This window comes from Salvia splendens, chromosome 6 (genome assembly GCF_004379255.2).
Source record: "Salvia splendens isolate huo1 chromosome 6, SspV2, whole genome shotgun sequence".
Classification (NCBI taxonomy): domain Eukaryota; kingdom Viridiplantae; phylum Streptophyta; class Magnoliopsida; order Lamiales; family Lamiaceae; genus Salvia; species Salvia splendens.
In genome coordinates, this window is record NC_056037.1 from 13831687 (window position 1) to 13846531 (window position 14845).

Consider the following 14845-nt stretch of genomic DNA (forward strand, 5'->3'; position numbering starts at 1 on the left):
TCCCTTCCCCAAATCACATTCTTCATAATTGAAATCCCTAAAAGAACACAGCAGCCTCCCTCTCTCTCTCACATCGCCGCCGCCGCCAGCCTCCCTCCGGTGCCGCCGTCGCGCCACCGCCACCTCCGGCGGTGGTCCTCCTTCCTCCTCCCCTCTTTCTCCCTTCTCACCTTCTTTCTTCTCTCTTCTCTCTCTGTGTCGGTTTCCCTCTCTCTCCCTCTCCTATCTCTCTCTCAGAGACCACTCCACCACCACCACCGCAGCGAGCCCGACGACGCACCGTCACCACCGTGCGCAACACAGACGCCGCCGTCACCTCTAGATCTCCTCCCGTTCAGATCAGCCGCCGCCGACTCCGCCACTGTGCATACACAGGTGGCGGCTTCGGCCTCCTCCACGTCTCGCACAGCCGGAGCAGCTTCCCGGCGTCACTCCAGCCCCGGCCGCCGCCTCATCGCCGAACTCCCGGAAGGTAAATACTTAAATTTCCTTCTCTTCTTCTTCTTCTTCTCTCTCTCTCTTTTTTTTATCTTCTAAAAAGATTTAATCTTTCATTTATTTGTTTTGTGTTTTAACTTTATAGATTTGTCAAGATTTTATTGAAAGTCATAGAGGTGTGAGGCTGCCAACGTCGTCTCCGGGCTGCCGAGCTCGCTGCCGAAATCCGGCAGATTCATAGAGGTAAGTTTTTCTCCTTCCTTCTAGTTGTTAAGGCAGTAGGATTCTATTTTATTTTGATTTACTAAATTTTGGTGAATTTGGAGTGGTATATGCCTTGTTATATGAAGATTTAAAATTGAAATATGCTGTTTAATTTGATGTGCCAGATTCTACTTCCAACCATATTTATATATGCATGCTCTTACATATTTGAAGGAAAATAAGGGTTTGTGATTTACCTTTTGATGTGGAAATAAAGTATTGTTAGATTGTAGTGCATGACTTGTGTGCAAATCTCTCTACTCGGACTCCTCTATCCGATGTGGTGTTAGTGTGTATAGAGAATTTAGGATGTCTAATGGTGATGTGTGTGACTGAAAAAAATGATTTGTACATATACAGAAAAAGATGGCAAGTGGGACATGTATCATTAAAATATTCTTTGTCAGAGGGATGTTATCTATATGTGTCAGAGGATATGATTTCTCTGCAAACCATTAACGCAGCATTTAATGCTGTGTCCGAAAAGATCGGCCCTCTCTCTTTTTAATATGTTATTTGTTTATTAAAAAAAATAATTATTTGAATATTTGTTTACTTGTTTATTTAATTTGGTGTAGGTATAATCGGTTCTAGTTTGTGGCCGTCCGCGTTGAAGTACCCGCTTTCTTAAAACATACAATGTATAAATTATATTTTGTTGGACTTTTGTTGGATGTATCGGACATTAAAATAAATAAATTTTGGGGTCTTAATTATTTTTTTTTTCACTTCCCTATCGTCAATCAAACAACGACAATCTAACGTAGATCGGATTTAATCGCATAAAAGCCACTTATATAGATAATCAGGCTAATAATATTGTTTCTAATAATATTGGTTTAGCGGGTCGTTACATTCTACCCCTCTTAAAAGAAATTTCATCCCGAAATTTAGAAAGTATTTAGGCAAAAAGTTCAGGATATTTCTCCTTCATTTTCTCTTCTAGCTCTCATATAGCTTCTTCATGTCCGTGGTTTTTCCACAAAACCTTCAATGTAGTAATTGACTTGTTCCGAACTTGCTGCACCTTTCGGTCTAGTATTTCTACCGGCATTTCTTCGTAACTCAGGTTAGGCTCTAGGGCGATTTTCTTCGTGGCGAATCACATGTTTTGGGTCGAACACGTACCTTCGACTTGTCGTTTTAGTCTTGACACAATTGGTCGGCTCATTATTTTTATGGATGTCAACTTCAGATTATTTAGTTTTTTTTTTTTTGCGTTTTCTGCAGTGGTCAATGTCTTGCCTCCCATGAGGGTCTCACGCGAGGAAATATGGAGTTGATCTAACCGTTTTAACTTTGATAGGAACTGAATTTGGGATTCCAAGAGAAATATTCGAATCGTTCTTGCTTTGTGTAGGCTCCAAAGTAGTCATGAAAATAAAACGATTATAATTATTTCAATTACGTGAGGGTTTGGTTCACCGCAAACATTCATCAGTAGCTTGCAACAAAGATTTTCAGGAAGTGCAAAGACTAGGCTCAATTGGACTCATTATGCTCACTCCCAGAAAAGAAAAAGATATTACTTCAAAGGCCTTGAGCTATACTCATAGAGTTTGAAAATTTTATTGTGGGAATAGCTTGTCATATGGAATAAATTGAAAAAGTGGGGGGTATAATGAATAGAATGCAGATACCAATAATAGGTTGCCAATAAAATAATCAAAATGAACAGTGAAGTAGAAAAGTTTCCAGTATCTCCAGATGATAACAGGAAGACCTGAGATGGTGGTTTACAAATGGATTTGAAAAGAATAGGAAAAACAAACAATTGCAATTTGCTCGACAACACTGTGATAGAAGATCATATCAACGAAATTTTAGAGTTTATAAGCAATTCAGGGAAACCAACTAATAAAGAGGGCAACAAGAGGAAACTAGCCAAGGGAGAAGCAATATGCCATCTTTAAATATGGAGATGCAGAAAAGCTCAAATCAAGAGATAATAGTCATAATTGAATTTAGAAGATGAGAGTACTCATATAAAAGAAAGAGCTTGTCAATAAGTATGTCTGAAAACACAAAAGGTCAAATTAAAAAAAAAAATTTAAGGTCTCACCAGATGGCTGCTCCAATATGGTAAGACTGAAAATGACTGGGCTCAATTGGATTTGAGAAAGAAGAATAACAAACAGCTACCCTTTTGGGTCAACAATATCGTGATACTATATCATGTTAACGAATTCACAGTTTATAACCAAATCACGGAAATTAACTAGTAGAGAAGACAATAAGAGCAAACTAGTTCAGGGAGAGAGTAATTTGCTTTAGACCTGGAGTTGCTGAAGATCTCACAGCATGATGGAATAATCATAGTGGAATTAAGAAGAGGGGATTGTTCTTTATAAATTAAAGAGCTTGTCAACAAGCACTTTTGAAATCACAAAAGGTCTACTAACGATTTTTAAAGAACATGGTATCATTGAAGATACAATTGCTTAAGAAGCATGACCATTCTGAAGACCATAACTAAATCAACTTCTAGCATAGGAGTTTGGTGGCAGGAAATCAGTGAGTCAAAATATTGCTTCTTCAGAGAACGAGTAGAAACTGAAAACACGAGGGAGCAAGCTCAAAACTGAAAGTGATTCACAACCTTGACATAGAAGAGGGAAAAATAATGGCATATTACCCTGCAAAATGAGTGATTTAAGTTCTTAATTCAACAAAAGTATTTTGATCAATAGGGAGGCGAGAAAATGAAATTCATGGGAATCCAAGTGAGCGTTGTTGATGAATCTTTTTGGTTAATTACAATGGTGGTATTCCATTGTTTAACTCTTTATAGATGGTAAATGAGTTATGGAAAACTTTGGTCACAAGCTACTTGCACCTTACGATCACGTCGGATGACCATATGTGGGGATTATGACTCTTTGGTACTCCCGGTTCGTCGTAACGCTCATCCTCGTAACACGTCATTTCTGTTTACTTATATTGTAAAGCTAGGTTCTTTGTTTACATTGTAATCATATTCTCTTGCTATGTATGTGTACGTCGCTTAGTTGGATCAAAGGTACGATCCTTGAGAGTGATTGGATTGTCAAGAAAGACAATGGCTAACCCAGATTATTCATGTCATTGGACGTAGAAAATGGCCTTTAGTCCGTACCATCTTTCGAGAAACATCGTTTTGTTTTGTTCTATGCTGGATTGCTTTTCTCGTGACGAAGTTTCTTTCTTATTGCGTACTTTCTTTTCGTCGCTCGGGAAAGCGAGAAATGTTCATACTGTACTTCTAAGTTCGAGTTCATATTGTGTTCTAAAAGGAATGCATAACTAAGTATTTTATGTTCTTTGGAAATTTCGATTTCCCCATTCTAGCAACATGATTCAATGACTAACTCAAAAAGAGGTATCATTTCACAAACTCAAAAGGAGACATCATTTCAACAATTAGTACCAGACTCGTATACTTTATATTTTCATATTTCAGTACCTTTTTCCATTTAGGAAAGTTACTTCTTTTATTCATACATTCGCAGTCTTTAGCCAAGAAAAGACATACTAACTCTTTCTTTAAGCACGGTACCAAATCAAGAAACATCAAATCTTTCTTTAAACTCAGTATTTTCATCTGTTCACTCAAATTAACTGCATGAGTTATTTCTCCATTTCAAACTTTTAAACATCTTGACTTTCTTTTGAAAAAGAACAAGTTACCTTTTTCCTCGTTGAGTGCGATTGGTGGGAGTGCTAAGAGCATTTTCATCGATTAGACAGTCTAGTGGAACAAGGCTAGACCAAAGATTTTCAAAGAAGACTCTTGGGTTCAGAACTAGGAAGAATGCTCTGATACCACTCTGTCACGACCGCATTTTCTAAGGATAGAAAACATGGTTGATCGCGACTAGGGGAGGATTAAAGAAGCGGGAAAGAAAGGGGAAAACACAATTCGACCATAGCTCGAAACAAATGGGAATAACTCGAAATAAAATCAGAGTTTTGAACAAAATAGACTTGAGTCTTTTAAGATGCACAACGGAAGCAAATGGACGCGGTTCCATGTGTGAAGACATGAACCTCCGAGAGTCAAAATCTGACTGAATTAAATATCTTGTCTCAATAGCACTTCCTCCACCACTTCGCTGCTCAACCTGCACATTTAGAAATATATACAGGGTTGAGTACAAAAGTACTCAGTGAACACATTGCCAAAAATTACACATATACATTTGAAAATATTGTCAAGCCATCATCACAGTAACACTCGGGGTGTTGTTGAAAAGACCCGATCTTACTAAAAATATCACATTGGGTTGCAACCCTTTTTTCGGTACTTAGCCATATCTGATCACATTGTGCCGTCGAGACGGTGTTCTCGCACGGTCACCTTCTCTGCCCATCATGTCAGAGGTATTCTTGTGCCGGGAAGGTGGCCACCTTCCACGGTCACCTGCTCTGCCCAACATGTCAGAGGTAGCTTGTGTACACTAGTCCGAGCGGGGACACCACCCTCACTGGGACTCGAATTCGACTTATATCATCGTTCATAATTCACTTGGCCTTAGCCAAAAAGATAGGCATCATACACAAAACATTTATGGCATGACAACATCTTTAAAGATCACGAACATGTATTCGTGTTTTCATAAAATACGATTTGTATTTTAGTATAAGAAAGCTCACCTCGTTCGCTTAAAACTCCTTCATTTGAATCTTTCGTTTCGACTCCACCCTTAACTCACGGAGATAGCCTTTTGAAAACAAACAACGTACTTAATAGAAATTCACATACTTATAGAAATGCATGCCCCTACTTTATTTCTTTTATCATTTGTTCACCGTTAGAAAATTTTAGAAACTTGCATATTAATTAAATTGGAAAATTTAATTAATAGCACTTCTTTATTAAACTTAATTATTTCTGTGACTTGAGAACGTCGTTTCCCTCTTTCTTTCCATTTCCTTAGCGGCCGCCCGAGGCGTCGCGGGGCGATGCCGGTCGGCCGCTTACGCTCATAATTCCTCCGTTAGCTCCTCGTATTTTCCATCATAATATCGAACAAAAATCCCAAAATTTATTTAAGCGCATAATTGAATTATCGCAACTATTTCCCCTTTGCTAAGAAAAATTATATGTTTTCCGGGCTTGGGATAAATTATTCATACTTCAAAATTATTTCGAAATTAATTAAATAACTCCTAAAAATTTATTCAATCCCATGATTAACTTATCGTAATAATTTCCCACCGAGAATTTATATTTATTTCGGCCTTGTAAAAATATTCTAAAATTAAATAAACAAGTCCCCACAATTAATTCAATTATCAACCCAATGATTTATTTACAAAACCCAAATTCTCCACCTTATCACTCAAATTAATATTTTAAAGCCCCAAAACAATTTAAGGGGAGCCCAACTTAAATAGATCATCCAATTAATTTATTAAGCCCAGAAATTAAATAAATTCAAAAATGGGCCTCACACTCACTATGTATTGCAGCCCTAAATTAATTTGAAGGGGATTGGGCTCGAATTTATTTTGCATAGCCTATTGCTAATTATATTCATGGCCCAAAACCATTTAATTCATTAGCCCAAGTTAAAGAAGAACTAACCCAAAGATAATTAATTTGGCCCAACTTATAACCTCTAGGCCCAACTAATTAATTTGTGAGAAGCCCAAATTACACTGCCTCCTATACGTGACTTTCCCTTCCCCAAATCACATTCTTCATAATTGAAATCCCTAAAAGAACACAGCAGCCTCCCTCTCTCTCTCACATCGCAGTCGCCGCCAGCCTCCCTCCGGTGCCGCCGTCGCGCCACCGCCACCTCCGGCGGTGGTCCTCCTTCCTCCTCCCCTCTTTCTCCCTTCTCACCTTCTTTCTTCTCTCTTCTCTCTCTGTGTCGGTTTCCCTCTCTCTCCCTCTCCTATCTCTCTCTCAGAGACCACTCCACCACCACCACCGCAGCGAGCCCGACGACGCACCGTCACCACCGTGCGCAACACAGACGCCGCCGTCACCTCTAGATCTCCTCCCGTTCAGATCAGCCGCCGCCGACTCCGCCACTGTGCATGCACAGGTGACGGCTTCGGCCTCCTCCACGTCTCGCACAGCCGGAGCAGCTTCCCGGCGTCACTCCAGCCCCGGCCGCCGCCTCCTCGCCGAACTCCCGGAAGGTAAATACTTAAATTTCCTTCTCTTCTTCTTCTTCTTCTCTCTCTCTCTCTTTTTTATCTTCTAAAAAGATTTAATCTTTCATTTATTTGTTTTGTGTTTTAACTTTATAGATTTGTCAAGATTTTATTGAAAGTCATAGAGGTGTGAGGCTGCCTACGTCGTCTCCGGGCTGCCGAGCTCGCTGCCGAAATCCGGTAGATTCATAGAGGTAAGTTTTTCTCCTTCCTTCTAGTTGTTAAGGCAGTAGGATTCTATTTTATTTTGATTTACTAAATTTTGGTGAATTTGGAGTGGTATATGCCTTGTTATATGAAGATTTAAAATTGAAATATGCTGTTTAATTTGATGTGCCAGATTCTACTTCCAACCATATTTATATATGCATGCTCTTACATATTTGAAGGAAAAGAAGGGTTTGTGATTTACCTTTTGATGTGGAAATAAAGTATTGTTAGATTGTAGTGCATGACTTGTGTGCAAATCTCTCTACTCGGACTCCTCTATCCGATGTGGTGTTAGTGTGTATAGAGAATTTAGGATGTCTAATGGTGATGTGTGTGACTGAAAAAAATGATTTGTACATATACAGAAAAAGATGGCAAGTGGGACATGTATCATTAAAATATTCTTTGTCAGAGGGATGTTATCTATATGTGTCAGAGGATATGATTTCTCTGCAAACCATTAACGCAGCATTTAATGCTGTGTCCGAAAAGATCGGCCCTCTCTCTTTTTAATATGTTATTTGTTTATTAAAAAAAATAATTATTTGAATATTTGTTTACTTGTTTATTTAATTTGGTGTAGGTATAATCGGTTCAAGTTTGTGGTCGTCCGCGTTGAAGTACCCGCTTTCTTAAAACATACAATGTATAAATTATATTTTGTTGGACTTTTGTTGGATGTATCGGACATTAAAATAAATAAATTTTGGGGTCTTAATTATTTTTTTTTTCACTTCCCTATCGTCAAACAAACAACGACAATCTAACGTAGATCGGATTTAATCGCATAAAAGCCACTTATATAGATAATCAGGCTAATAATATTGTTTCTAATAATATTGGTTTAGCGGGTCGTTACAACTTGGCCGATGACATCTACCCACGGTGGCCAGTTTTCCTAAAGACGGCCAGCTGCCCAATTGGTGAGAAGAGGGTTTTATTTGCGCAAAAGCAGGAGGCGGCGCGGAAGGATGTCGAGCGGGCATTTGGGGTGCTCCAATCACGGTGGGCAATTGTGAAAGGGCCGGCTCGTTTCTGGTTCAAGGAAGTCATCGCCGATGTCATATATGCTTGCATAATCATGCACAACATGATAGTCGAGAGTGAAGGCGGAAGCATCACCGACTGGAATGAAGACGACCGTGCATCTAGCTCTTCCGGCACATCGACCGACACACCCGATAGAGGGTTACCGTTAGGCTTCGAAGAGGTTCTATCTAGACAAGCCTCAATGCGCAACCAACAGGAGCATGCACAGCTCATGAGTGACATGATTGAAGAAGTGTGGGCTCGTAACCGCCGTCGCTGAGTTTGTGTTTTTTTAATTCGCATTGTAATGTATTAATTTTTATTAAATGAAATGAAGTTTATGAAATTCGTATTTTAATGTATTATTTTTTAAAAATTCGTATGGATTTTGTAAATATTAAAAAAATGATGACGTGGCGCGCTATATGGTGCGCCTTAAGGCGCCCCACTGCAGGTGGGGAGGTAGGAGGATAAAACTGCTGACGTGGCGCGCCATAGGGCGCCCCATTGCTAATGCCCTAATGGGAGAGGGATGAAGGATCGAACGCCGCTATTGAGGAGAAGAACCGATTCTGCAAATATCTTATTATTCGGTAAGTTAGGTTTAGTTGATTTAATTAATGAATAAATTAATAGCTAGGTTTAGGGATTAATTGTAGTTAAATTGTTTGGGACAATTTTATTGTTTTCGGCCTCTTATTTAATTTATTCTTTGTCCATTTTTTTTTATCTATTTGGGTTGTTTTGTTTTAGATTTTTTAATTGAAGGGTTTGGGCTTTTTTTTAACTTAATTTAGGCGAAATCATATATTTTTTGGGTGCATCATATTTTCTGGGCCTGTTTTAATATAATGTATGTATATAAATGAATAAGAACTTGACAAATTTCCTTTTGCTGTGTCGTATGTAATGACCATTAACAAAAGTCAAGGTCAATCTCTGTCTCATGTTGGATTATTTTTACGAAAATCAGTCTCCAGTTATGGACAGTTATATGTTGCTATATCTAGAGTTACGAGTCGTGGAGATCTCAAGATTTTAGTTTGTGGAGATGAAGAGGATAATAGAAGCGATGCTACTGTTAATGTTGTTTACAAAGAAGTTTTTCAAAACTTATGAACTATTGGTTGGTTTGTTGTTGTTTTCTAATTCTTATCTTTAATCTCTACTCAAATAACATGTTCTTTATTTGTGTATCTTTTTCTAACTAACTCATACTCATTGATCATTAGTCATACATCTCTTATTTGTCATTTATTTTACTCCACTTATATCATAAATTAAAATTGTATAAAATTGATTGCCGAATATGAAATATTTCATTTATAGTTGATGAGTAAATTCTTCATTTATTATAAATGTTTTATTTATAATCACATTTATGTTTTTGTAAATCTTTATATTGTTTTTACTTCATAATTTCTATATTTCATTAAAATTTATATTCATTATTTAAAAATTATATGCCCCGTACATAGCACGGATGTAAATACTAGTTATCCACATAAAGAGAAATTTTAAATTTATGAAAAAAAATTCAAAATTCGGCCAATGACCAGGTGTCCAAAAATCATTATATATAGTGTGAGATTAACTTAAATGACGCATTATATTTTATTCATAAAATCATGGCCAATATGTACAATAAGACGTGAACTCCAAATATAGTAGGTAATCTTATAACTGAAAGATAACGAGCTTAAATTTTCAATTGAAGAAACAACAAAGTTGTTAATCAAAATTTTAAGAAACATTATAAAACAACATCACGTAAGAATTTTATAATAATTTTGGATAAACTTAGTCAAACACAATCTACCAGCCAGAAACAGAAAAAAGAAGTAGTACTTATAAACAAAACTTGTACTTATAAACAACCAAATTTATTATTGATAGCATAAATAAATGTTGCACAATCCAAACAATGATGAATAAGAGCCTAAGGGAAGGGCAATTCGGGTATAATAGCCATTAATAGGGACGGCGGGACGGGGAGGGGAGGCCAAGGTAATATTTTTTGTTACTATAAAAAGGAGTTTGCTGGCCACCAACAATGCGCTGTCTTTGTTTCTCTCTCTTCCACAATTTTCCGTGCTGCTAGAAAAACCTCCGCAAAAGAAAAAATTCGTTTAGAAACTTCGTAATTAGGAAAAAAAAGCTGAAATTTCAACTGCGAGAAAGGAGCGTAGAAATCGCAAACCCTAGGAATTGCGCGGGCGTTGTGCTATGGGTTTGCCGATCAAACATTGATGATTTCAATTATCTGATCGCATTGATTTTCGAAGCTCGTTTTCGCGGTGTTTTTTTCGACTGTGAAGGTGCGTGTGGCTCGGTATTCCATGCGTTGGGATTTATTTCCTTTGTTTCGTGGCTTGTATCGAGATCGGGATCGTTGGATTAGCCCTGTGTTTGAATTTCTCTCTTCTGCGTTTGAATTTAATTGCATTGTCGTTTGATTGGGCTTCTCGCCTTTTCTGGTTCATTATTCAGATCTGCTTTGGTTTCTATTGGCTTAGGCGGATTTCCGTTTTATTTTTCGTCTGTGTTCATGCTTTGTTTGTTCTCTTCTATGTAGTTCACACGCATGAAATAATTCAAATTTGAAAACCGTGACCGTTCGTGTATTTTGTTTGTAGCTGAGCAGTCAAATTTGAAAACCGTGACCGTTCGTGTATTTTGTTTGTAGCTGAGCAGAAGAGGTTTGTTAGTGGTAGAATCATTTACTTGGTGCTGTATTTGAATCGTTTTTCTGTGTGGAAAACAAACACTGCCAATGCTCATTTGAATTATGTGGATGTCCTAACTGACATTCTTGCCCTAGTCGTTCTTTTTTTTTACTTGTCATGTGAGTATCGAGGTTTCAAGCAACATTTTTTGAGAATAAATTGCACAGCCTGGTAGAAATTAGGCAGTATTGCATTCTGATCTTTGTATATTGCACTGTTTTCAGGGAGGACATGTCATTCTTGAAAGGATTTTGGTGATATATTTTCTAATTGGTCGTACTCTTGCTGGTTGAATTAGCCTAGATATCAGTCAACTGTCTCCTATCCTTTCACCCTCCGTGTTCTAACATCATGGTTGCCACTGCTGCAACTTCTGCATTTCTCCCAATACCTTCCCCCGCTTCAGATGCTGTTGGAAAAACATCAGGAAATGCTGTTGGGGGTGTCCCTGCAAGTATTGATACTCCTGCCACCAATGCTAAGTCGAAATCCATATCGTCAGGAAGATTGCAGGTTAAGGCTAATGCACAAGCCCCTCCCAAGATCAATGGAACTAAGGTTGGGTCTATGGAGTCTCTGAGGACTGAGGACATGTCACCTCCACCGAGGACGTTCATCAACCAATTGCCTGACTGGAGCATGCTTCTTGCTGCCATTACTACTATATTTTTGGCAGCAGAAAAGCAATGGATGATGCTTGATTGGAAGCCAAAACGGGCAGATATGCTTGTTGATCCTTTTGGTTTGGGGCAGATTGTACAAGATGGTTTTGTGTTTCGTCAAAACTTCAGTATTAGGTCTTACGAAATAGGGGCAGATAGGACTGCTTCGGTAGAAACACTGATGAATCATTTGCAGGTGCAAGCTGAAACTTGATATGTTTTTTTTGTATTTCTGTAATCATGAATTGTTTGAGTGTTCTGGTGCGCAATTTGTACAGGAAACAGCTCTAAATCATGTAAAGAATGTTGGGCTGCTGGCTGATGGCTTTGGTTCAACACCCGAGATGTACAAACGGAATTTAATTTGGGTGGTTACCAAAATGCAGGTTGCTTTTGATCGCTATCCTACATGGTAAGTTTTTACTCTCAACACAATTAGCAAAGCAGCTTTAATTTTATTATATGTGGAAGAAATTTGAATGAGTGTTTTCTTATTAATTATAATATGATGGGGTGATGCTTTGTTTTTCAGGGGTGATGTTGTTCAAGTAGATACCTGGGTAGCTGCATCAGGGAAGAATGGTATGCGTCGAGATTGGCTTGTGCGTGATAGTAACACGGGAGAGATATTAACTAGGGCTACAAGGTTAGTAATTATATTGGATCAAGCAAAATTTGGTATATTCATAAAACATCAATGAAGAATTTTAGAGTGAAGCAGTTGTTTTCTTATTGTAAACTAGTTTGAGAATGATTAACAATGGAAAATTAATCTTATTATACTCTACTTGATTGAATCGGGCTGAAATGGAAAGTAAAGCTGGAAGTTAAACCACTCTCCTTTTTTAGATTCATAATTTGTTCATTTTACCACGCTTGAAGCTGAAATGTGTTTTTTTTTTTTGGAATAATGTCAGTCTATGGGTAATGATGAATAAAGAGACACGGAGGCTGTCCAAAATTCCGGATGAGGTCCGAGGAGAAATAGGTAGTTATTTTGTAGATTCTCCTCCCTTAGTGGATGACGATGGCAGGAAGTTACCGAAGCTTGACGAAAATACTGCAGAGCACATTCGTACTGGTTTGACTGTAAGTAGCAGTATACTTATGTTGATTTTTTTCCTTTCTCATACAATTTTCTTGGAATCAGTTCTTGCTGCATATCCTAAAGCATTTGTCTTTTGTGTGCAGCCTAGATGGAGCGATTTAGATGTAAATCAACATGTGAATAATGTAAAATATGTTGGTTGGATACTTGAGGTAAACATTTCATTAACTTGGATTTTACTTAATGAGTCATATGCCTGTTAATTTACCTTGAGCTTGAAACATCTTTTCATTACTGGTAGAGATGTAGGGTGTGGCCTCTTCCTCTTTGATGTTTATACATTAAACTGAATTCCTGCTTAGATTGGTATATTGACATATTGTTAAGTTTCTCAAAATCATAGAATGTGAGTATCTCATTAGTCATGGACTCATGAATAGGCACAATCAAATAATTTTCTTTTAGGCAATTTCATTCAACTTTGAGAGAGTATTAGTAAGCCAGGTTTTGAAAGTATTTCAGCATCGATATGATCTAATGTCAAAAATATTAGTTGGCTAGGCATAGTTTCATGCTTCTGAATATGGGAATTTATAATCCTACAGCCACAACTCTGGTAATATTTAATCATATCATTTATTCGTTGGCAAAGAGACTAGATGTATGTTTTGAAAATGATCTAAAAGCCATTTTATTTGCTGAAAGGTTTGTCAAAAAAATGTAAAGAGAAACAATTGCAACTTACCTTTCTATCACTTAAAAAGGAAAACTTGAAACTCATTGAATTTCCACAGAAAAGGAGTGGGCATCATTGATTCTGGCTCTTGTAAGTAAACTAGTTTCTTGGACTTCCTCAACTCTGGCCAATATATCCTTCAATTTGATTGTTCTAGGGTTTCTTTCATAGATATATATGCGGTTGCAGTCCGAAAGCTTCAATTATATTAGGGACAGTTGACTTTCTTCTGCAAAATTTAGTTGTGCACGTGCAGTATTTACTATTTTTGTGCACTCGTTCTTCTAGCCCTGGCTCGATTGCAGTTGAGTTTTGTTAAAGGTGTGTGTTATCTTCCATTGCAGAGTGCTCCGCTGGAAATATTGGAGACTCATGAGCTTGCTGGTATGACACTAGAATACAGGAGGGAGTGCATGAGGGACAGTGTGCTGCAGTCTCTCACTTCAATTGTTGACAAGGGTTGTGGTGACACGTCTCACCCCGGCATTGTTGAGTGCCAGCATTTGCTTCGATTGGAGGGTGGAGGGGAAGTTGTGAAGGGACGGACCAAGTGGAGGCCAAAGTTTGTCGACAAGATTGGAAGCTTTGGACAGATCCCACACGAAAGCGCTTAACGCCTGTGCGCCATGATACTTTGGCATCACGCCGTTTCTTACTGTCTAGTTATACTACTTGCTTCTCTCCCATTTCTGCTCTCTTACTCCCAATGTAATATCCATTCTAATTTATGCTTTTCTTTTGTTTATTCTTTTTTTTGGGTTAATTTTTGTTATTTTTTCATTCCTTTTGACGAAATATAATCGGTTTCAAGCCATTGCAAGTACCTCTCCTTTTTGAATGCTGGCTTCTGTGGTCTTTTTCTTTCTTTTTCTTTCTTTTTCTTCAATTATACAATCACATAGCTACTAGTGAATGAAAGTTCCTATTCGCAAGCGCTATTTAAAGCAAAAGTACTTGCTAATTACGTTTCCAGCTGCTAATTCTGTGGAAAATCTAATGAATCATGAATTGCTACAAAATGTTGTGAGGTGTCCTTATCTTGATTTGGTTACTTGTTGGACATTAGAGTTTGATCTATTTATGTAATGAGATTTGATGAAAGAATTAACACTCCATTGACGATTTAAGTTGGCTTATAATTGCATCAAGAATTCCCAATTAGTTATGAAATGCTTAGAGATTGCCACCACATAAAACAAAATGGCTGGATTTTAAAATCAATAGGCGACATGATATTATGAGAGACCGATATTGATTTGGACTAATTGAATCTCCATCAATTCAACTCAAAATAATCAAGAAAAGATGACCGTAGGGTGGGAACAAAGTATTTAAAATTCAAACTTGGCATCTTGGTGTTGGGGTTAGGTGAACAATATCTAAACTATTCTAGACCAGAATCTTCTATTCACAGTTATTCTAGAAGTAGCATGTAATCTAGTGGAAAAAGTGTTACATAATTATTGTTGGGTAATTATGTTGATAATTATGATGACAGCTAGCTGAGAACTGGAGTAGTACTTATCAGAAGAGGGTTATGGCGTGAGTTCAAATCGCAACACTATTTATTTACTTGATCTTTACC

At 37.7% G+C, this 14845-nt stretch overlaps 1 protein-coding gene and 2 long non-coding RNA genes across 3 annotated transcripts; all 3 read left to right on the forward strand.

Annotated features, from left to right (window-relative positions):
- Positions 1-86: 86 nt before the first annotated feature.
- On the forward strand, positions 87-1384 carry LOC121806995. The gene is made up of 3 exons (XR_006051729.1): positions 87-472; positions 584-681; positions 1281-1384. It is a non-coding gene; the product is annotated as an uncharacterized LOC121806995 (long non-coding RNA).
- A 5037-nt stretch (positions 1385-6421) lies between these two features.
- Positions 6422-7754, forward strand: LOC121806994. Its single transcript, XR_006051728.1, has 3 exons — positions 6422-6834; positions 6946-7043; positions 7643-7754. It is a non-coding gene; the product is annotated as an uncharacterized LOC121806994 (long non-coding RNA).
- Positions 7755-10133: 2379 nt separating this feature from the next.
- LOC121808565 (palmitoyl-acyl carrier protein thioesterase, chloroplastic-like) lies at positions 10134-14098 on the forward strand. The gene is made up of 7 exons (XM_042209120.1): positions 10134-10406; positions 11039-11672; positions 11755-11888; positions 12009-12122; positions 12394-12565; positions 12668-12736; positions 13605-14098. Exons 2-7 carry the CDS (start codon positions 11166-11168, stop codon positions 13872-13874), a joined length of 1266 nt encoding a protein of 421 aa, XP_042065054.1. The 5' UTR covers positions 10134-10406; positions 11039-11165; the 3' UTR covers positions 13875-14098.
- The last annotated feature ends 747 nt before the right edge of the window (positions 14099-14845 follow it).

What these genes read in the sequence shown, in the direction of transcription:
- LOC121808565 (XM_042209120.1), top strand. Translation starts at nt 11,166, where the DNA reads ATGGTTGCCACTGCTGCAACTTCTGCATTTCTCCCAATACCTTCCCCC. An exon ending in TTTGATCGCTATCCTACATG is followed by an intron (nt 11,889 to 12,008) that starts GTAAGTTTTTAC and finishes TTTGTTTTTCAG; the next exon opens with GGGTGATGTTGTTCAAGTAG. An exon ending in ATATTAACTAGGGCTACAAG is followed by an intron (nt 12,123 to 12,393) that starts GTTAGTAATTAT and finishes GAATAATGTCAG; the next exon opens with TCTATGGGTAATGATGAATA.